The 22,613-nt window shown below is 45.7% G+C and overlaps 1 protein-coding gene across 3 annotated transcripts in view; it reads right to left on the bottom strand.

The window, feature by feature from the left end:
* Nucleotides 1–18,213: 18,213 nt before the first annotated feature.
* Nucleotides 18,214–22,613, bottom strand: part of RBP2 (retinol binding protein 2) — a 59,207-nt gene continuing 54,807 nt past the window's right edge. For all 3 annotated transcript variants that reach the window (XM_049628735.1, XM_049628737.1, XM_049628736.1), the window contains 2 exons: nt 20,048–20,149; nt 18,214–18,474 (listed from right to left, as the gene is read on the bottom strand). In XM_049628735.1, coding sequence (XP_049484692.1) covers nt 18,424–18,474; nt 20,048–20,149 — 153 coding nt within the window. In that variant the 3' untranslated portion in view covers nt 18,214–18,423. The remainder of the gene's footprint in view (nt 18,475–20,047; nt 20,150–22,613) is intronic.

Below are 22,613 nucleotides of genomic sequence, written 5' to 3'. Positions count from 1 at the left end.
GCAAGATCCAAGATCCTGGTTAGAAATGCAAATTCCCAGTCTTCACCTCAGCTCGTCTGAATCAGGAACTCTGTTTAAGTTCCTGAATAAGGCTCAGCTGTTGTAATAAGCCCTCTAGGTGATTCTGAGGCATGTTCAAGTTTGAGAACAATTGTACTTTTTTTTTTCTTTTGCAAATTCGAGAGGAGAGAATTTAAAATGGTGTCATGTAATATATTAATTGGTCTCACTTCATGCACTGAATTGGAAATAATACAAATCTCCCCCCAAAATATAACATCACGATTTGCATCATTTCAAAGCTGGAAAGTGAACGAGTTATGAACAGCATTTACACTATATAGACTTGGTGGTGCCTTTTTAGTTGGTATCAGTTGAGTTGCCCTCAGCAGCAGATAACAGAAAATTCAGACTAAAATGGATTTAAGAGATAGGAAAATGTCTTAGCTCACGTGACAAGAATTCCACAGGTGGGTACACCTGGGAACAGTTCATCAGGGGCACTTGGCTCCTCTGTGATTCTGTTCTGCATGCTTTTGTGTGTTGGCTTACCTCCAAGATTGGGATGTAATGGAGGCAGGAATCCTAGATGTCACATCCAGACTTGTCAACACTGCAAGGAAGAAGCCTATTTTTGTGACCTTTCTTAAGGAACCATGAAGCCTTTCCTACAAGATCCTGGAAAGCTTCCCCTCATCCCATTGGCTGTTCATAAACTGTATATCCACCTCTAAACCTATGCCCACAAGATGGGAAGAACAAGTTAGTTTATACCAGTCTTTGAGTGTTGTTATGGGTTGAGTTGTGTCCCTATTCCCCTCCCACTAAGTTTACTTGTTGAAGTCCTAATCTCCAGTACCTCAGAATGTGACTTTACTTGGAAATAGGGTCACCACAGATGTTATCAGTTAAGATGAGGTCATAATGGAGTAGGGTGGGCCCCTAGTCCAACGTGACTGGTGTCCTTACAAAAAGGGGAAGCTTGGACATAGACCTGTGCACAGGGTGAATGCCATGTGAAGCTGAAAGCAGAGATTGGGGTGATGCAGTAGAAGCCAAAGGATGCCAAAAAACCACCAGCAAACAACCAGAATTTAGGGGGATGGCAGGGAACAGATTCTTCCTTAGAAGGGCTAACCCGGCAAACACCTTGATTTGGGACTCTTACCCTCCAGAACTGTGAGAGGATAAATTTCTTTTGTTTAAGCCACCCACTTTGTGGTGCTTTGTCATGGTAGCCCTAGCAAACATATAGGTGGACCAGATGTTGGGGAGTCAATTGCCATGACCACTACACCTGTTATCATTATACTAATATATCTCCTACACCATACACCTAAAGTGTGAGATGAGCAGTATCATGAGATAGAAAGTGCCCAGGCTTTGGGATACAAAAATCTGGGTTTAAACTGTATCTCTGACTAGCTATGTGACCTTGGCAAACCACCTGAGCTCTCCGAACCACTAAACTCTAAAGCCCACCACTGATCGGTGAGATGGGATATCCACTGTTGGCACGGATATTCTCGAAGACATTCCCCTTTCCCAGTCCACCAAAGAGGAGACCCCACCCCTTAATTTTCTACCTGGTTCCATTCTGTCCTTACCTCAATCCTCCTCCACCCCCCCTCCACTCCAGGAGAGTTTGAGGTTGTTTCTGCAGAACTAACTGGGTGGAAAAGGACAAGACAAGACAGTAGAGGGGAGAGAAGGTAGAGAGGGAGAACTTGGCCCTCTGCAGAATAAAGCAGTGAAAGAAAGAAGAGAGAAGATGAGAAAAAGAAAATTTGAGAAGGCTAGAGGCAGAGAGACATAATTTTGAGGGTCGTTTGGCTAGTGAGGGGCTTCAGAGCAAGTACAGTGCAAGGGAATCAGGAAAGAGATTTCCAAGGAGATTTGCTAGGGGTATAGATTGGATCCACCTTTATATTTTTCTTTTCATTTTTTCTTTTTTTAATGTTTGTTTGTTTGTTTATTTTGAGAGAGAGAGAGAGAGCAGGGGAGGGGCAGAGAGAGAGGAAGAGAGAGAATCCACAGCAGGCTCCATGCTGCCAGTGTAGAGCCTACGCAGGGCTTGAACCCATGAACCATGAGATCGTGACCTGAGCTGAAATCAAGAGTCAGGCGCCTAACAGACTAAGCCACCCAAGAGCCTCACCACCTTTGTGTTTTTCGAAAACTTCTAGTGAAGAATGTAATTCCTGGGCTGTAGACAGAAAATAAAGTCGGATCGCAAATTTACCTTCCTGCAATACTTAGTGAAAGAATCATAAGATTAAAACCAGCTTCCCCCACCAAAACAAAAGCAAAAAACAAGCAATCAGACACCCACAGTGGCAGCCAGTCAAGGAAAGGGGTACAACTTCATCCCACACTGTCCACGACGTACTGTCAGGGAAGGAGAGCAGTCTGGCTTGACTTGCCATGACTTGTAAACTTTCCCTGTAAGCCACTCAGATGGAAAAAGGTGAGCGAAAAAAATTCTGAGAATTCGCACAACTATGCCCCAAATTGGAGCAAGAGGGACTAAAGCAGGGCTCTCAGATTAACTACAGGATACCTAGTTAAGTGTGAATTTCAGATAACAGTGAATAATTCTTTAGTGTATGCCCCATGCAGTATGGAGGACATACCTATACTAAAAATTATTTGTTGTTTATCTGGAATTCAAATTTAACTGGGAGTCTTTGTATTATTATTATTGTTGTTGTTATTGTTATTATTTCAATCTGGCAACACTAGACTGAGGTAACGAGCAGATATTCTGTAGAAAACTTCCAAAACCAAAAAATGAAATTAAAAAAACCCCTCAAGTAAATGACCCTAAGTATTCTAGAAAGGTCTCACTGGCAATCGGACTAACCATTTCATGGGCTCCTTTCCGAATGGGGGTACTGTTATAATGCCTCAGGGAGCTGCATTGGCTTCACTAAAATCCCAGCAGAGAGAGAGCCAAAGTCCTCTGGGCTCCCCATGACCTCTGTATGAGTTCTCCTCCCTACTGCACCCTCAGGGTATAAGAAGTGGGCATTTGCGTCTCCCTTTGGAGAAGACAACCAGGCTTTGGGTATAGCAGGATGGAGTCCGTAAAGAAAGTCTTTTTAGAGTTATCTACATTACAATGAGCAAAATGGAAAAGGATGCATCATAAATATGAAAGCAAACAATACATAGAAGACAAAGGAGAGATGAAGAATCCTGCCTGGAAGAAAACCCAAGAAATAAAAGAAAATTCCCTCTGGCCATTTTGAGGCAGCTGTTTTTGTCCAGCTGGCTGTTCACCACATTTTTATAGCAAAGGAAGAAAAAGAAAAGAAAGAAAAGGCTTAGATATTTGATTAACTCTTTACTTTGGGGAATTAACGCTTAAGGAGAAAAATCAAAGAACTGCCCCAAACAAGCAAAACAACATATATAATAGGGATATCTGTTCTATTGCTGTTTATAACAGTAAACAAAAATGGCTTATGTAGTCAGATATCGGTTAAGTAAATGGTAAGAATTCATACCGTGGAATTTACATGGAGTATTAAGAATTAAGATTGAGATCTGTGTTTTCTATTTCTGAGTAAAAATAATTAGGTTTCAGAGCAACATGTAAAGGAAAATCTCTTTGATGATCTGCAAACCTATGATCATGTGCTGATGTTGGTAAAAGTGCCCACGAGGGCGTTTTCCCAAGATGCTATCACAGGCTTCCATGTCTTACAGTAGGATTTCTGATTTTTTCCCCCTTCCCTGCACTTTTCTGGATTGAGTTCACTTTTCCCTCTCACGGCATATATGTATTGATTTTCTTTTTCTTTTGTTAAATTTTTTAATGTTTATTTATTTTTGAGAGAGAGACAGAGACAGAGACACAGCACGAGGGGAGGGGACAGAGAGAAAGGGAGACACAGAAGCTGAAGCAGGCTCCAGGCTCCGTGCTGTCAACACAGAGCCCGATGCGGGGCTTGAATTCACAAACCGTGAGATCATGACCTGACCTGAAGTCGGACACTTAACCGACTGAGCCACTCAGGCGCCCCTTGATTTTATTTTTCTTTAAAAGCTGGTACCCCTCTTTGCTTTTCTTGAGCTCAGGGGACTTTCAACATACCTGAAGTACTCTGAGATGCAGTAGACCAGGTAGAATGTGACCAGGTCACATTTGCTTTGTAACGCATGGCCTACACCTTGCTGGGCCTCAGGACAGTTCTGCAGCCCCAAGCCCTTGGGGAGTCCTAGCAACAGCTTCTTGGCCTGAAGCCACTGATGACCAGCTGGGTAGGCACCTGTTGGAAATTGGACTTGAGGCAGATGAATCGTTTTGGAAGGCAGAATGGGGCCGTGGAAGAGGGAGAACACAGCAACTTATTGGCCAGGCAATCTTGGGCAATTATTTCTCCTCTCGAGCCTCAGTTTCCCTGCCCATAAAATGGGGTTAATGGATCCTATCTTACAGGGTCATTGTAGGCATCAGATAAAATAATGTAAGTGAAAGATACTCCATAAATTTCAATTTCCCTTTTCAAAGTCTTCCCATTGTTCTGTTAAAATTAGATGTTCCATTTTACTGATGATGGACCTTGAGTTGAGGGCAAATTTACTTGGAAATGTTTATGTAAGGATAAATGCCCTCCCTGCCCTCTAGTCTATACCCACAATCTAGCCTTCAATATACTTTAGGATTTCATTACTGATGGGAGTCTTACAACTCAATTATTTGTTTCCAGAATCTGACTTTCCTGTGCATTCTCTTATTTGATACGTGGGAAACAAGAGAATTCTGCAATTTCTATGAATAGAACATGATTAAACAGTTGTCAGGAAATCAGAACAAAAGGGAATGCTTTGCACTCAAAAGGCTTGCAATCAGTAACGAAAGGTCAGAATGGCATGTGAGATGGAAATAGGGTTTCCATTTCCCCCTGCAGGGTGAGAGACCCTTGGTTCTCAGCTTTTCATCTCTGGCTCAATTAAACAGCAGAGTCAGCCTGCTGCCTGGGCTGACACACAAGCTGAGTACATTTGGTTACTTCTAGTTTATTCAGAGCAGCAATTTGGATTTTAAAAATTATTAAGATGAGTTAATCAGCCTTACGTGTTGTCTTTGGAGGGACAGTCTGTCCTAGGGTAGGGTGAAAACATTCTCTCTGAAGTCAGTTTAACACAGGAACCCAGCAAAATGGGATTGCTCACTGGATGGGCGTTTTGGAAACCATGTTTAAAACAGAAAATATTGTATGGCAACTAGCATGTCAAAGAGGTGAGGCTCAGGGCGCCTGGGTGGCTCAGTCGGCTAAGCATCTGACTTGGGCCCAGGTCATGATCTTGCGGTCCGTGGGTTCAAACCCCATGTTGGTCTCTGTGCTGACAGCTCAGAGTCTGGAGCCTGCTTCTGATTCTGTGTCTCCCTCTGTCTCTGTCCCTCCCCATCTTGTGCTCTCTCTTTCTCTCTCTCTCAAAAAACAAAACAAACAAACAAAAAAAGGCAGTGAAACTCAAAGAGCTGAGTTCCAGTGCAGACATCAAGCATGTGGCCATGGAATTCAGCATTAATCAGAGCAAATAACACATCTGCACACATTCCAGGCAATTTCTCCCTCAGAGGACAACATCTGTATTTTTCACTGAAGTTAAAGTTTAGGAAAGATGGATATACAAGTGAACCTAGATATGTGCTTAGGCCAGGGGCTTCTGAATTCAAAAATGCCTGAGGATCCATCATAACCTTCCCAAGTCGGACACGCCCTTACAAACACACCTTCTCAGGGAGGAGGGGACTGAGGGGGCTTGTAGAGGCTGCGTCTTGGGTTGAACATAGGACGTGATGCTAATGAATCAACAGCTACTAAACATTCAAACATTGAGACAACTCTTCATAACTTTGGTCACTGGTAGCCATGGGATTAGTAAGTTGCCCCATACTGTGAATGAGTGTATGCACATGTGCGTGCATGCTCACACATTAAGTGGAGTAAGAGAACAGAAATAAAAGATTCCAAACAATTAATTGCCCAATTAGCTGTCCTCACAATTATGGGAATGTGACATTTAGTGAAAAACGCAATGATCATTTGAAATTAAATTGCCCATTTTGCAAGCATCCTCCTGGCTCAGTCGCCATGCCAACTGTTTCTCACAGTGGTGCCATTGCTTTTGAGGGGCAGGCACAATAGTCTCCCTCACACCAAGCCCAGCCTGCTTTCTTAATTAACAATATCGAAACCAGGGAGGGGAAAGGCTGTGGCTGGGAACCAGCGGCTCAGAGGGACTCTCTTTCCAGGGATCTCTCAGAGTTGAGGGTGGCCTGCCTGAACATTGCATCTGAGGAAATATTATTGAGGGGGGTGATGCAGGGCAGGGCTGGGAAGACTGGCTGATCAGGGGCTTTGTGCAATCAGCTAAAGGTCTTTTTTCTTTCTTTCTTTCTTTCTTTCTTTCTTTCTTTTTTTAATGTAATTTATTCTTGAGTTAGCCAACATACAGTGTATACAGTGTACTCTTGGTTTTGGAGGTAGATTCCCATGATTCACCGCTTACATACAACACCCAGTGCTCATCCCAACAGGTGCCCTCCTTGATGCCCATCACCCACTTTCCCCTCTCCCCCATCTCCCCATTAACACTCAGTTTGTTCTCTGTAATTAAGATCTCTTTGGTTTTCCTCCCTCTCTGTTTGAAACTTTTTTCTCCTTCCCTTCCCCCATGGTTTTCTGTTAAGTTTCTCAAATTCCACATATGAGTGAAAACATATGATATCTGTCTTTCTCTGACTGACTTATTTCACTTAGCATAATACCCTCCAGTTCCATCCATATTGTTGCAAATGGCCAGATTTCATCCACTCTCATTGCCAAGTAGTATTCCATTGTATATATAAACCACATCTTCTTTATCCACTCATCAATCAATGGACATTTGGGCTTTTTCCATAATTTGGCTATTGATAATACTGCTGTAAACACTGGGGTACCAGTGCTCCTATGCATCAGCAGTCCTGTATCCTTGGGTAAATTCCTAGCAGTGCTATTGCTGGGTCATAGGGCAGATCTATTTTTAATTTTTTGAGGAACCTCCACACTGTTTTCCAGAGCAGCTGCACCAGTTTGCATTCCCACTAACAGTGCAAGAGGGTCCCTTGAGTGCTGTGGGAAGAAGGTATATAGCCGCTCCAAGGACAGAAGACCCTGCAGGCACCCGCCAACCAGGGGCTCTTTGTCCGCTGGGTGGAGCGGCACTACCCCCAACCGGGGCACGCACAGAGCGGGATCCTTTGACATTGGGGTTTGAATCCCAGCCAAGTGCCTGGGAGGTGCGGGAGACTGTGTAGCGGGACAGACCCGCCTGCTCGCGCTCAAGCAGCGCTGTGAAGACGACTCAACTGAGTGGCTGGGACACTTGGTCCGGGGAGGAGACACTGGGGTATGGTCATTTTTTCCCCCATCACCAACAAGGTGGGGCTTCAGGGAACAGGACCGCGGCCCACAGTGGAGCCCGGACGCCTACACCAAACCACACCCCTCCATGCCTGGTAACAGTGTATCTACCTGAGCGGGATTGACACTGACTGAACCAGATCATGACTCCAGACCAGTGCAGCCACCAGTTCCAAGGCACCATCATATATCTTTCTAGTGGTTTTGCATTTTCTGATTTGATTCTTGGTCAATTCCATATATATATATATATATTTCTTTTCTTCCTCTTATTTCTTCCCTTCTCCTTTCTGGTTGCTGGTTTAAGCAGACATTTTTTAATCTATTCTTTTTACACTTCTTCTGTATCTCTTTCTTCTTTATTTTCCTCTCTCTCTCTGGATTAAGCTGTATAGTTTCTCTGATTCTCTGCCTGGCCAATTTTTTTTTTTTCTTTTTATCCCACCCCTGTCATTTCTCTCTTTGTATGGGATAAGGTTTCTTCTACCACCAACCCCCATTTTAAAATTTTTTCCAGGGTTACTTCAATGAACAAATCAAAGTATACCTGATGGAGGGTCCAAACCACCACTATGAGTAGGGAGATAAAGCAAAACCAGAGTCACTACAACAGAGAGCATACAACACAGTCCAAAAACACCTCCTGAAGAACCAGGCCCTGGACAGTGTATGACCCCTCTTTAATATAGTAGTGCTCGCAGGGGCAGGACTCATACAGGTCTTTTTTCTTTTTTTTTATAAAAAAAATTTTTTTTAATGTTTATTTATTTTTGAGACAGAGGGAGACAGAGCATGAGTGGGGGAGGGGCAGAGAGAGAGGGAGACACAGAATCCGAAACAGGCTCCAGGCTCTGAGCTGTCAGCACAAAGCCCGACGCAGGGCTCGAACCCACGAACCATGAGATCATGACTTGATCTCAAGCGTCCGAAGTCGGACGCTTAACTGACTGAGCCACCCAGGCGCCCCCATATAGGTCTTTTTTCAAAGCAGGGTGGTGTATGGGCAAAAATGAAAGACGAGTGAATATGAGCAAAATCTCAGGTTTCAGGGATTCAACATTATTGATCAAGGTGTATCTGGATTCTTTATGACATTTCCTATTGGCATCCAGAAATTCGAGAAGGGGACAGAACCAGGAGACTCTTCTTCCTCCTCTTTGTTTTCATGGTATCTTGTCTCGGACCTGCATGCCGACCCAGGGACCATCCCTAGGGCACACAAAGGCCTTGGGTTTCTTTGGCATCATTCCATCCTGGCATCATGATCCCTCCCCCTGCCCCCAACACACACTGCCCACCCATAAAGAAAGCACAAACCTGAATACAGTGGGGCCCATGGTTCCCACATGTATCATTTTCATACCCCTGAGCCCAGAAGGAAGGGCCCAAGGGAAACCAGGATTTGAAGGGCACTAAGACCTCTTGTGCCTTGGGTGACAGGTCAGATCCCAAAGCCCAGGGAGGACTTTGCAGTCAGTGAACATTGAAAAGTTGCAAGCTTGTCTGACATGGAGTTCTCAAGAAAGCCCCATTGGCCAATACTTCAATACTATGAAGACTAAATAAGCCAATGCATGGGAGGGGTCTAGCACAGGTAAATACTCAAAAGTGGTAGTCTTTGTTACTATATATTCATTATTTCTTTCCAAATGGTAGCTCAGTGTCAAAGCTGGGACTCCAGAGAGGATCCATCACCCCTCAGCCTTGTGTAGGCTCTGGGATTTGGAGGCCAAGGCACAGGCTGACTGGACCTACTTTCCACATGGCCTCCAATAGAGTTTTTCTAAAAATGGAGCTCTAAAGCGTATCTCTCATCCTACTTGAAGCCCTTCGGTGGCTGCCACTGACCCTGGAATATAGGCAGACAGAGGGGCCCTCTGAATCACTGGGGCCTGGGCAGGGGCCTGAGCAGAGGCAAAGTGAGCAGAGCAACTGAGGACTCTGTCCATCAGGGAAGAGTCTGAGGCCCCACATGGGTCAGGATTCAGGGTTCAATCCAGGTCTAGAGAAGAATGGAAACAGATTTGGGGAGGCATTTCAGAACCAAAAATGAGGTTCTTCTGTGCCCTAGAGATGGTTCCTGGGTGGGCACACAAGTCAGTCCACGAAACCAGATTCCAGGAGGAGTAAGACTGTTCTGGTTCTGTCCTCTTCTTGAATCCAAATGCCAGTAGGAAATGTAAAGAATCCAACATAATGACAGCTGGATCGGAGAGTGACCATTGATCCTGGGATGGTGAGTGGGCATTGACCTCTCTCTGTCCCACCACTGTGTGTCTATCTTGCCTCCTAGTGTATGAGGAGAAATGTGGCAGCTCCCACGATGGCTTCAGTGGCTGTTATGAGAAAGAAATTCACTACGGGCAGTTAAGACACTTTGTGTTGCATGCGACAGTTCTGTTTGTTTCTCGCCATACAAGAAGTCCAGAGGTAAGGCAGGCTCTGGATGAGGATGAGAGACTATTGGTGTTACAATGATGTCATCAAGGCTGTTTTTGTGTCTCAGCTCTGCCACCCTTGCATGGATGTCCTCCTAAGATGGTTTCCTTCAGAGTGTCAAGATGGCTTCCAGGGAAAATGGCAAATACCTGCCTCCTTGTGAGGATGGGGGAAGTGCTGAAGAGACCTCTCCCTGACCATGAAATGTAAACCTTTCCTTTTAACCTGACTGGGCAATTTAGGGTACCCCAGACCGATAACAGTTTCCCTCTGGAGCTGGGGGATCCCAGATCAAATTTAAGATTCATTTCAAAAAGGCAGGAGAGAGCTATGGGTTGGGTAGGCAGGCGACTTCTCACCATGTTATAACTAATATATACCTCACACTAGCACGTGAGAAGCATTCCCAGGTTTTCAAGACTGTGACATCCTCTGGCTTCTTAAACACCCATGGTAAACTTGAAAGCTCAGCCAGGGTTAGTCTATCTACTTGCCAGAAAAGGGCTCAGAGAGGTTCAGAAACTAACTCAAGGTCACACAGGTGGTAGAGCAGCAGCCGGACTTTCTTTACCGTCCCTGCTCACTCAGAACCTGTTTATGGTCTAGAATCCTGTGGAGGCCCTGGGAGCAAGAGGGAGTCCCATGGGTGATTGAGTTGTTTGTTCTGTATACGGTTGGTATCTAAATACTCTCTCAGAGAGGATCCCACAACATGTCCATCCTAGATCTTAGCTGCCAACCAACCAATCTCTGGCACCCAGCTTTTCCCTGCCCCCATCCCTGCTTCCTACCCACAGGCCCTGCTTTTTCATGTTTTGCCTTCTCACCTCTAGTGCCCTTTGTCCCAAGATTACCCACTATTAGTTAATGACAAAAATCTTCCCAGTGTGGGTATGAGAAGGCAGGGGACAGGGAAAAGAGAGAGAGAAAGGACATTCCTAGGCAGAGAGTCTAGGGCATCTCCACCCAAGGCAAAATGGCAGTGAAGCCCAGCTAAGCAGATCTGGGCAGATAGGCCCAGCTGTTGCCTGCCAGAATGTTGACTCCTAACGCAAAGGCATTGATTTGTCCATTGGGATATGTGGTTCCTTCGGAGTTTCCCTGGTGATATTTGGTTCAAAGAGATTGGAAACAGGACTTCAGATAATCTGGCTTTCAAAGGAGCCAAGGGTCAGAGTCCATCTGTTGGCTAGTGGGGCTTAACTTTTTCTCCTGAACGGTTGCAGAGGGAAGTGGCCTTTTCTCCTTCTTGTTCTGTTTTAATGGGATAACCAGAGACACGGAATATCCATTCCACCCTTCTGCCTTTGACAAAGCTTCCCTTCCTAGGTGCCAGCAAGAGGCCATGAGCTCCTCCGGCCATTGAAATGCCCACCTCCAGGCCACCTGTTGGAGGTGGCATCAGAGTCTGCCTGAGTGTCTCACTAACAGTGGAGTCTCCCAAACTTGGAGGAGCTCCATCGGGGATGTCTGAGGACGCTGGGGTTTCTCCTGATTTGGGGAATTTCTGTGTCTGTAATAAATGTGAGCCCCAGAGGAGTGGGGAATGCTCTGGAACATAGGGTGGGAGCACTGTGGCTAAGTGATAGCTCAGATAACCACTAAGGTCTTGATTCTTGTAGGTCTTCTATAGCCTTATGTTTTAGAGAAAATGCAGCTGCTTCCTAGCTGATGCCTCTGCAATACCCTGAACCTGACCCTGAGTAGAGAAAGCAATACTATTTTTTCTAATTATCCTGACATTTCTGACAAGGCTGTTGTTCCTTAAGTCTAAAGGGACTTGAAGTAGCTCTAATCTGGTTGGGCTCATGTCACCTGGTGCTGAGCTTCCAGAGTTCCCATTACCTGAATTGCACTAACATTCCCTAAAGTTCATAAGAAGGAGACTCCAGGTCTGTGGTAGAGGGAGAAGGAACTTTGAGAGGATGGTCTTTTAAAAATATTAACTCAATCTTTGCAATCTTGACTTTTTCTGCAAAGAAGCAGGTTTTGTTCAACCCTTCCATGCTTCCTGAGAGAACCAATGTGACTGGGGTAAGGGGAGTGGGTAGAATGAGTCAAACAGGGGCAACACCCCAAAACTGGTCTGCTAAGGAAATCTCACAGACAAATGAAAGTCCTCTGAAGTCTTGGCAAGCAGGGTAAAGCAGATCAGTCCTATACTTGGGTCACAAGACAAATAGAGTCTTCCAATTTATTCTAGATTGTCAGTCATGTGGTCAGTTGCTCTGTATCCTCTGAAAATGTTATAGAAGAATATTAGTGATGCAAGAAAATTTCCCACTAGACGAGCGTCTCATCTTCTGCACCACTGACATTTGGAGCTGGGTAACCTTTGCTGTGGGGCTGTCCTATGTGTTGTAGGACATTTAGCAGCAGCCCTGGTTTCCAGCCATCACTAGTACCTCACCCCTAGTTACCAAACCAAAAATGCCTCTAGACATTGCCAAATGTCCCCTGGGGGTCAAAATGGTCCCATTTTGGTTTGAAAAAGTAATAATAGACTATCATTTTGGCCACTAATTACTGTGTGACTGTTACATGCCAGGCAATGTGTTAAGGGCCTTACAGACAGGATCTTGTTTATCTGTGTCTCCTGGGTTACAAGTGCCTTTTATTTTTTTCTTTCAGTATGAGAAACACATAAAGCAACAGGGTCCTGATTTCTCTAGTTAATTTGTGGGTTCTCCCTCTGCCCCAGCCCCACCCAGAGAAAAGTGACCATGTCAGGCTGGGGACAAAGATTAGGGTCCTGGCTGTGTCGCTTCTTAGGGGTGTGGTTTTGGACATCCTTGTCACTCTTTTGGAACCTTATTTATAAAATGAAGATAATAATGTCGTCCTTGAAAGGCTGTGAGGCTTAGAAACAAATTTGTGAGGAGAGGGAACATGCCTGCTTTGCTTATCCCTATCTCCTCATGCCAGGCCACTGGACCTGGTTCACAGTAGATGATCAGTGCATGCTCCCTGAATGAATAGGTCAATGAAGAAGAATGCCTGGCATCTGTCACAGGCCCTGGCACTTATATGTGCCCCATCAATACTTCCTGTCCGATTGTACGTGTCAGAGGTACTAGCAGGCATTAGATGCTATGAACAGGACAAAAAATAGAACCGCCTCTGCCCTGCAGAGTTTGTGATCCAGGAGGATGGGAAGTTAGTCATTAAATAATTGCAAGTATGAAAATACCACGAAGCAGAGGTTCAGAGTCACCCACACGCTCCCAATCACTTGGACACACACTTACACACAAGCATGCCCGACAGCGGGCAGGTGAGAGCAAATACCTGGTGGCCCAGACTGTGGGAATCTCCAGAGCCAAGGATCTAGGCTCTCGAGAAGCTTTAGAGAACTGTTCATTGCTTTTTAAGCTTAAAACAGTAAACTTTAATAAAAGAAAACATTTCCATTGAACTTTTAAATACTAGGAGTTAAAACTAATTAAGACTAATAAAACAGTCTGTTTTGTTCCAATTCAGTAAGCACTTTCTGTTATTAACCTCACTGTCCATTAAGATTGGGATTCAGGTTTGTCTACATCTGGAAAAGGTCATATTTGCCCAAAGACTGATGGAGGGCTGGAGTAAGGCAGCCACTTGCACTGGGAATGACAACAAAAGACAGGACTCTGTGAGGCTGCACCAAACCCATGGCCCTGTCCATGGCTGTCACCGTGGACATGTTTCCCCTCCCTATTCTGCCAAGCCTCAGTTTCCTCATGTGCGAAGAAAGGCTGGTACTACCATGTGAGGTTGTGTTGAGGATTAAGAGAACTAAGGTACATGTGGAAAGGTACACCTGATACATCATGTGGCACAAGGAGGGGTCATTTGATGGTGACCCTCTCCCTCTCGGCTTCTGTGTAAGCACTTCCCTGTACTGCATTCCCTCCATATGAAATGCCTAGCATGGTTGTTTCCTGACAGGAGCACAATGTCGCATTCTGTGTCCCCAGCCTCGACAGGATCTCTGATCGGCTGAGTGCATTTTCTGTTGTCGCATTTCAAAGAAGATGGGATTTTGTCCACCTTTCCAGGCCTTGCACTGGGTTCCCCATCATGATCCATGACCTAAGTGATCCAGAAGCATGAGGGGCAACTAAAGTGAGGACCAACCCCAGAAAAATCTATGACCAAATCTTTAAAGTTCTTGAAAATTCTGTTAGTGCATTTCTATTTCATTTTCTCAAGCCCCAGCTTCTAATTGGGTCCACTTACATAACAAGTGTAATCAGTGAGCCAAAATTAAATACCCCCAACCTTTGCCCTTCTAATCAATCACAAGTCATGAGTGAAAAGAGCTGGTTCAAGTGGAAGAATTGGCTCCGGGAGGCCTGCTCTATCAGTTCTGTCCAGCTCTGCACAGAGGTGGGACCAAACCCCCCAGCCTAGGAGAATGTGAACCAGTCATCTCCAGTGACATCCTGTCTGCAGTGGAATTAGTCTTGAAGGAAATTTAGAGTGAATGCTGATTTAAGAAAAATGCAGCCTAGTTTCAGATGATTGGGAAGACATGGCTTTAGAGGTTGCCTGAATATGAACGGTGTCTCCCCTTTCATGAAGCTTCTCCAGAGAGCATGAAACCACTTCTCTTAAGGGGCTCAAGACATGCAGGCCGAGGTCCTGATACAACCTCCAGAGAGATGTGTAGGTGGTCTGCACTTGCTTTGGTCACCTGTGGAGATGGACTGGGCTTTGTTGAGAGTGTGCAGGTACAGGTACATAGGTGAATATGCATTCGGAATAAATCATGCTTTGGGGAGCCTGGGTGGCTCAGTCAGTTAAGGGTCCGACTTCGGCTCAGCTCATGATCTCGCAGTCTGTGAGTTCAAGCCCCACATTGGGCTCTGTGCTGATAGCTCAGAGCCTGGAGCCTGCTTGGGATTCTGTGTCTCTGTCCCTCTTTGCCTCTCCCCCGCTCAGGCTCTATCTCTGTCTCTCTCTCTCAAAAAAAAAAAAGCATTAAAATGAATCATGTTTTAACTGAAAGAAGTAGGGTTTGTCATTGTGCCTACCAAGCACCTGCAGGTGACTCACCTGGGGGCCTTTTAATAACACAGATTCCTACGCCCTGCCCATGACCTCAGAGCCACAATCTTGAAGGGGGAGGGAGGCAGGAATCTGTGTTTTTAATCAATTCTCCTGTGATCTTCACATTTGGGGACTGTGTAAGGGATATCACTGTTTTTGTTTTTAAGTGTTTATTTATTTACCTGGAGAGAGAGAGAGCAAGAAAGGGGGGGGGGAACAGAGAGAGAGAGGGAGACACAGAATCCCAAGCAGACTCCATGCTGTCAGTGCAGAGCCCAATACAGGGCTCGAACTCACAAACCATGAGGTCATAACCTGAGCTGGAAACAAGAGTCAGACGCTTAATAGACTGAGCCACCCATGTGCCCCGGGGAAGTCAGTATCAAAATACTTAGAAAGCAAGAGTTTTAATGAAGGGATCACTACCTCAGCACACATGTATGTATAAATCAATGGGACTGGGGAAGAGAATGAGTACTGACTACGGTTTTAGGTTCTGTGCTAAGCTCTTGCCCAATCTCGCTACTCTTTGTGACGCAGGCTCCATAGTCTTTATTCCTGACTCCACAGAAGGAGAAACAGGCTGCACCCCTGTCCAGCCGAGCAGGGTCTGAACTAAGGACTGAGGCCAAAGCCCACATTTCAGCAACTCAGTGCTCCCCATTTGTGAACTGGGGTTTTCAGTGGGCAGGCTTTTTTAACTTTCAAGCTCAGGCCCCATGGTTCATAGATCAGCACATCCTCCCTCAGGACATCTCTAGAGGCTGGGGTTTGAGGTTCTGAGAGTCTTTCCCAACAGCCCGTATGGGGCTATATGCCTCAGTGCAAGATGGGTTTTCAAAGGTGACTCCTTCCACTCTGTCCCTAAACAGACTTGTCCGTGTGCTGGGGGAAAGCATTGTTGTCATGATTTAGTCTTGAAATCGGCTGAGGGAACAGAAATACGAGAGGCAGGACTTGCCCCATCTCGCCCACAGTGAGTGAGGGACATGGGGACAGGCCCTGGCCCACAACATCTGCCCAGCTTTGAAATGAATACCTCAAATTCGACCACTTCTGCGTGCCACTTTCTTTGTTGAAAAAAGAAGGAGCAGTAGAATGAATGGAGCCACTGTTGGTCTTTTGTGCCACAGGGAAACTAATCAGTTAACTCTTCACTTGTGGAAAAGGTACGCTGAGAAAATCCCACTTGGAAATGGGAGTTTTAAATTATATTGTTTGTTATCTGTCATTGAAAAAGTGGTCTGCACATGTAAGGAACAAGTTGGTGTTTCCAAAACACTGTCCAGGAGTGAAACACTGTGGGTAAAGGGGTCCCAGGGCTTAAGGCCCAGCTTCTTTGCCTCAGGACTTGTCAGAGCTTTAAAAACAGGAATTCTCACGAGTTTCTAAGAAGGAGATATGGTTTTCATCATTTCCAAAGTTCATTTGACCATCAACTTCTTCACAGAATCTCAGGGGGCTAACATCCCCTGGAATACACTTTGCAGAAGCTAGGACTGAAAGTTACTAGTAATTAGAATCCCTGCCATGGACAGAATACCTGATAGCTCGTCTCAATGGGCTTTCAGATGGATCTTGTTCTCTAGGGCTTTCTTGAAGGACAAAGGAGAGGGTGATTTGAGGCTGTTTTGGACAAGGGCGAAACTAGGAGGGGGCATCAAAAGGGGGACCTGGGGCTCCTGGAGAAGCTCCAGGGGGACTGGGGACAAAGAGCTTGCTTCATCAGTCCCTGCACTTGGAGACGGGCCTGCAGCTCCTCAGGAAGCTCCCCTCTTCCCTAGAGCCTGTGGGAAGACCCCACCCCCACCCAGGCAGCATGACGCTCCATCCAGGCACTTCTCTGTCTTTCCTGGGGCAGGAACATGGCATGGCTGTTGGGGAGGACAGACTGCCAGGAGGCCTGTGGCATGGATGCCTGGTCAAGGGCTTAGGCCAAGGCTGGCCCTGGGCCACGTGGCCAGATTACAATTTTTCTCTCCCGCCTTGATTCCATTTAGGCTGCTCAGGATCGATGAATGTTCTGTTCATTCAAGTCACACCAGAGTGTGCCAACACCACGTGCTACTGCTCTGGGGATAAACCTGCTTTTCGAAGATAATGCTTACCTAATGGTGGGATTCTAGGCCCTGCTACAAAATGGGGAGGAAAATGGCTTTGAGCTATGGGGCCTTCTCAGGATCCCATGAATGATCCACCATAAATCTCTTCCTATTGACTACCATGCTGTTCCATGTGCACTATTCCATTGGTACATCCAGCAGGAAAATACAATTCAGCTCAGAGTAACAAACCTAATGTTCTGGAAGTACTAGGAGGCCTTGGGGGTACCAAGCCATCCCTACTTAGTATCCACTCATCTGGGCCCCTGGGATGTGGAGGGAATAGCTCTAAATAATGATCAGAGCTAGCAGGAACTTCATTCTTACCATGTATCAGGTTCCATTCCAAGCACTCTGTATGCAATAGCTTGCTTAATGCTCACATTAACCCCATGGAGGAGATGCTATTTTGTCTTCTCCATTTTATAGAAGAGAAAAACATGGATAGAAAGGCCAATGAGGGGCTCCTTGGTGGCTTACTCAGTTAAGCATCTGACTCTTGGTTTCAGCTCGGGTCACAATCTCATGGTTCATGAGTTTGGGCCCCATACTGGGCTCCGTGCTGACAATGTGGAACCTACTTGGGATTCTCTCTCTCTCCCTCTCTCTCTACCCCTCCTATCTCTCGCTCTCTCTCTCTCTCTCTCTCTCTCAAAATAAAGATATAAACTTCAAAAAAAAAGAAAAGTCAATGAAGTTCCCATGGTTACCTAGCTAGGAAGTGGAGAAGCAAAACTTGAACTCAGACTTCCTGGAAGTGCTTAGCAAGTCCTCTGCAGGGGTGCCATTTTGCCCATAGATGAAGGGCAGAGGGCTGTCCTGGGCCAAGAGCAGCTGGTACTGAAGATCTGCAGAGGCCCTTAGAAGTAGCTGGGCCCATGTTGCTGAAGGCAAAGTGCAAACTGGAAGCCATCTGCATTCTTAAAATAGAGAATCTTGGAGAAATGAATGCACTATCCAAAGGAATGAATCACAAAGGGCAATGTTCAAGAATTAGTAGGGGATGCTGATGTTAGCCAGAGAATGTTTCTGAGTAAAGTAATTCCCCCAAACAAATTAACAAAAAACAAATAAAATGAAATCAAAAAATAAACAACAACTACCACAACAAAAGCTACACAGAAAACCACCATGTGGGCAATCACACTTTTGCCTGTGGATAAAACTGAGAGTTCTAGAAATAAAGGGAGATAGATACAAAGGGTTTCAAAGTATGGGAGTGATTTTTGTTTTTTCATTTAATGCCAGGTTTCAACGAAGGAAGTATATGTTTGTCAACTGTTAACACACTCATTCTGTTTTAAAACCCATCCAGATGCCTTACTGGGCTCTGTTAGGAGGGGAGGGTCCCCATGGCTGCTTCCCTAAGCCCACAGAGAACTCATGTGGGAAGTGTGGAGCACGTGTTCAGCAGGCCCCCTCGTGGGCCATTACTTCTTCTTGAACACTTGATGGCACACCTGGTCACCGCAGGTCAGCTCCTGCAAGGTTAGAAAGTGGGTGAAGTGACTAGCAAGCCAGGCCTTCCTATGCCCGCACCTCCCCCTGCCCCCGCCTCTTGGTGTCTGGGAGTTGGGGTGGTGGGGGAAGCTGGAATAAAGAGGACACTTAGTCATTCTGGGCAAAGTGCATCTCATAGACCCAATCAGCTGGCATGCCCTGCAGGTAGCAGTAATTTGATTTTGACACTTGAATTGAGCTTGAACAACTATAAAAATGAAAAATGCAAAGAAATTACCCTCTTGGGCGGGATTTTTCCTACTCCCGTGATTAAAGCAACATCTCCTAATTTATAAAAGGCAGTGAAGCCACAAAGAAGGAAGGGATCTAGTGGGGAAAAGCATTTGGAAGGCAAGGGCCTGGGAATATGCTGGCTGGTGGGGTGTCACTCCATCCTGGGGGCTTTCTGGACTCTGGGGATTAGAATGTGGGTTGGCGACATCACAGGCAAGGACAGGGCATGGGCTGCAGAAGGGCTCCCCCCAGGCCTGCCTATGCAGACAAGATGCTGCTTTTCATCTAGACAGAGGGAACCCCCAGGCCTTATCCTCACCTCATGACTCCTTGAGGGAGGAGGGAAAAATATGAGTGTGGGGACGGCCACAAAATCATTGCAGTCGACAATGAATCCATTGTCTTAGCCACAGGGACCATTGGGGATTGTACTACAATTAAAAAAATCCATCATCCAAACCAGAGCAGGTAGGGAAAACCATCAACGGAAAACACGGTGAATGCCTCCCATTTATCACCAGTTGACACTGCCTCCAAAATAAAGATCTCAGGTGAGGCAGAGCCCGCCTGTGAAGGGCACCATGGTGACCTGAATACCGACACTGGAGCCAGGCACCCGCTTGACTCCACAGGTGACGAACGATTGAATGAATGAAGAGCCATGTGACAAATGAGTGACTGAATGTGTAAAGCAGTGAAAGATTTTCCCCTACGTGAATGCCGGATGCATAAATTTTCTTGAAGGTTGAAGACTGAAAAATTAAGCTATCTAGACACATAATTCATTTCAGGAGATCAGCAATTGTTCCTACTGCTCTGTTCTAATACCAAGTTTACCTAAAATAGTTCAGGACCAGGTGGGCACACCTGATGATGAGAGGGTAATGCCTGTGGTCTGTGAGATGGTTTCCCAAGCCCACCTGCCCCTGTCCACCCTACTCCCACCACTCTTCTTCCCTGGCTCACATAATGGTGAGGCCTGGACTTCCCCTCCCTTGGGGCATCTTAATTCTGTGCCTCCCATTTCTCTTTAGCTGGTCTTTAGCAGGTTCCCTGCATTTCTCCCTGGATCTCGGCTTCCTAACTCAGCATTTTGAACTTTCACTTTAATTGCAGCCGCTCACACAAACAGCGATATAGATTTCTTCTTGGAGTCCCCTGAGCCAGATGGGAATGGCTTTCTGACTATATGACCACACACATTTGGCTGGAGCTCAGGGGAGGAGTGCAGGGCCGTTTTTCTTGTCAAAGCACCTGGCGAGGTGAACCTGTCATGTGTGGAAGTGTGTGGAAGGGAGCCGGGCAGACCCCGGGACTTACCAGGTGCAGCTTGTCCCCCTCAACCCACTGCCTCCAGCCGCGGTTCTCCTTCTCCCCCTTCTGCACGCATACCAGGACATCGCCTTCCCAGGTGATCAGCGTCTGCAATGACAGGTTCCCAGGCGAATCAAATGTATGGTCTTGATGGGGACCGAGCAAGCCTAAACCTGCAGCTGCACTTCCCGCGGCCATAGCCAGCCTCCCGCTTGCCCACAGGGCAGAGCCCTCAGCTTCTGCCAAGCCAAGATCTGCCAGACTCACTTTCCACATATACCCACCATTCCCACCAAACTGGCTTATTGGAGCTGGTTCTCTTTTAAAGAATTCTACTCTCTCATTTTACCATACTGTGAAGATAGCATTTCAAATCAGTAGGGGAAAAGATGATACATTTGACTATGTAAGGATGTAAACTTTGTGGAAGGGGAAAATAGCGTAATGTCAACAGATGAGTAACAAACTGGGAAAAATAATTGTAACACATATCAAAGACCTGACTTCTTTATATATAAAGGGCTCCTGTAAATCAATAAGAAAAAGATCATTCACCTAATAGGAAATTTTAAAAAGGATGCAGCCAACAGCTTACAAGGAGAAAAAAAACAAACCAGCAGATGGCTTGTACCCATAAGAAAACATATTCAAACCTACTCATAATAGGAGAAATGCAAATTAAGGCTGGTGTTTTTTTCAGATACAATTCATCATATGGTCAAAGATCAAAGGGTCTGATAACACACTGAGTTGGAGGAAGTGTAGAGAAGCAGGCACCTCCGTAAACGGCTGGTGGGTATAGAAATTGGTATGAGTCCTTTTGCAGGGCAATTTTATATTACCTTTTGGAATATGGCATTGTGTATACTCCTTGACCTAGAAATTCTGCTTCTGGGAATTTTCCTACAGAAGCTACATTGTGAGGACTGCCTGTTGTAGGGCAATAATACATGCAGAGAAGCTACCTAACTAGCAGGGGCCACAACAGATGGCTTCAGTGCCATCCTCATCATCCAGAAGCAGGAGGGTGGACCTTCCCCTGGTCCTGGGTTTCCTCCAGGAAGCAATGCAGACTAGTTAGTAAAACAGGAGCAGCAGCAGAGATTCAGAGCTCATGTTGGACAGCCAGGCTGAGCAGACCAGTAGGTTGGAGAAGCCATAAACCTGCTGAATTCCAACAGGCTCAAACTCCTGTGCATGGGGTGCCTGGGTCGCTCAATTGGCTGAGCGTCCAACTCTTGATTTCCACTCAGGCCATGATCTCATGGTTCATGAGTTCGAGCCCTGCGTCAGGCTCTGTGCTGACAGTGTGGAGTCTGCTTGGAATTCTCTTCCCTCTCTCTCTGCCCCTCCCCTGCTCACGTTCTGTCTCCCTCTCAAAAAAAAAAAAAGAAAAAAAAAAAGAAACAAAAAACTCCTGTGCACACACTTATAAATTTTACACCCCCCAACTCCTCTGCCCTCTGTTTCCCTTTTACTTGTCCTGGTACCTGCCTCAGGACGATTCGTACCAGCCCTAGGTGGTTCTCTAGGGCCACCCACCTCTGAGCTCAGATTAGGACTGCACATGCACCTCCTGAGAGAATGATGTCACTCCCATGCAGGCAGTGGTTTTGTGTCGGTACTGTCCTTTCTCAGGGATGGCCCTGATACCAGCTGGTTTTCTTCTAAGTATGTACAATCAGTAGTACACCTCTATGAGCAATAATATGCCAAGGACTAGACGTTTACTTTTCTATCTTGCAAGCCTAGTTGGTGACAAACTGACCTGTGTTTATTTAGTCACTGTCCTTTGCACATTTAGGTCTATTTTTTGGTACAGATTTTCTTTCTACAGATTGTTAAGTCTACCTATTTCTAAAATATTTGACCTTGACCATATTATATATTTAATGTACAATTTTATTCCTCCTCATTTTACTCCTCAACACAATGCAGTGTTGTTTGTTACAGCAAATGTCTGGAAGCCTCATCAATTCTGTCAGTGGGTGGCTGGTTAAATATGTGCGGCTCATCCATGCTGTGCAGCCCTTGAAAGGAGGAGGCAGCTCTCTACTTATGGAGGAGGGCAGTCTCCATAGTGCACAGTTAAGTCAAGAAAGCAAAGAGCAGGGCCATGTGCATAAAACAAGGGGGGTGGGTGCATGCCTACATATGTTTGCACACAATCTCTTCAAGGAAGTAAAAGAACCCTTAGTAGTATTTGTCCCTGGGAAGGAACTGAGAGGCTGGGGGCCAGGATGGGAAGGAAATTTCACTTTTTACTTTTTAAAAAACCATCTGCATGTATTAATATTCCCTAAATTAATGTAATGATAAAATTCCCTATGTTTTCTAAAGAAAATGTCTCCTCCTTTGGGGCCATCCTAAGCCTCACATTTTGAATGTCTTGGAGAAGCTTAATTCACAGGGTGTTCCCTTTGCCCTTCTGGGAGGGAGATGTTGTCTGGAATATTCCAGAATTCTCTCCCAAGTAGATGAGAAGGGGATACTCATTTGTTGTTGCTCATCATCAGTCTTGCGACTAAGTTCCCTCCCAAAAGGATGAGAAACGACTCAAAATGTCTTCTAT

The sequence above is a fragment of the Panthera uncia genome, chromosome C2 (assembly GCF_023721935.1).
Source record: "Panthera uncia isolate 11264 chromosome C2, Puncia_PCG_1.0, whole genome shotgun sequence".
Taxonomy (NCBI): Eukaryota; Metazoa; Chordata; class Mammalia; order Carnivora; family Felidae; genus Panthera; species Panthera uncia.
This window is presented reverse-complemented; position numbering and strand designations above follow the sequence as displayed.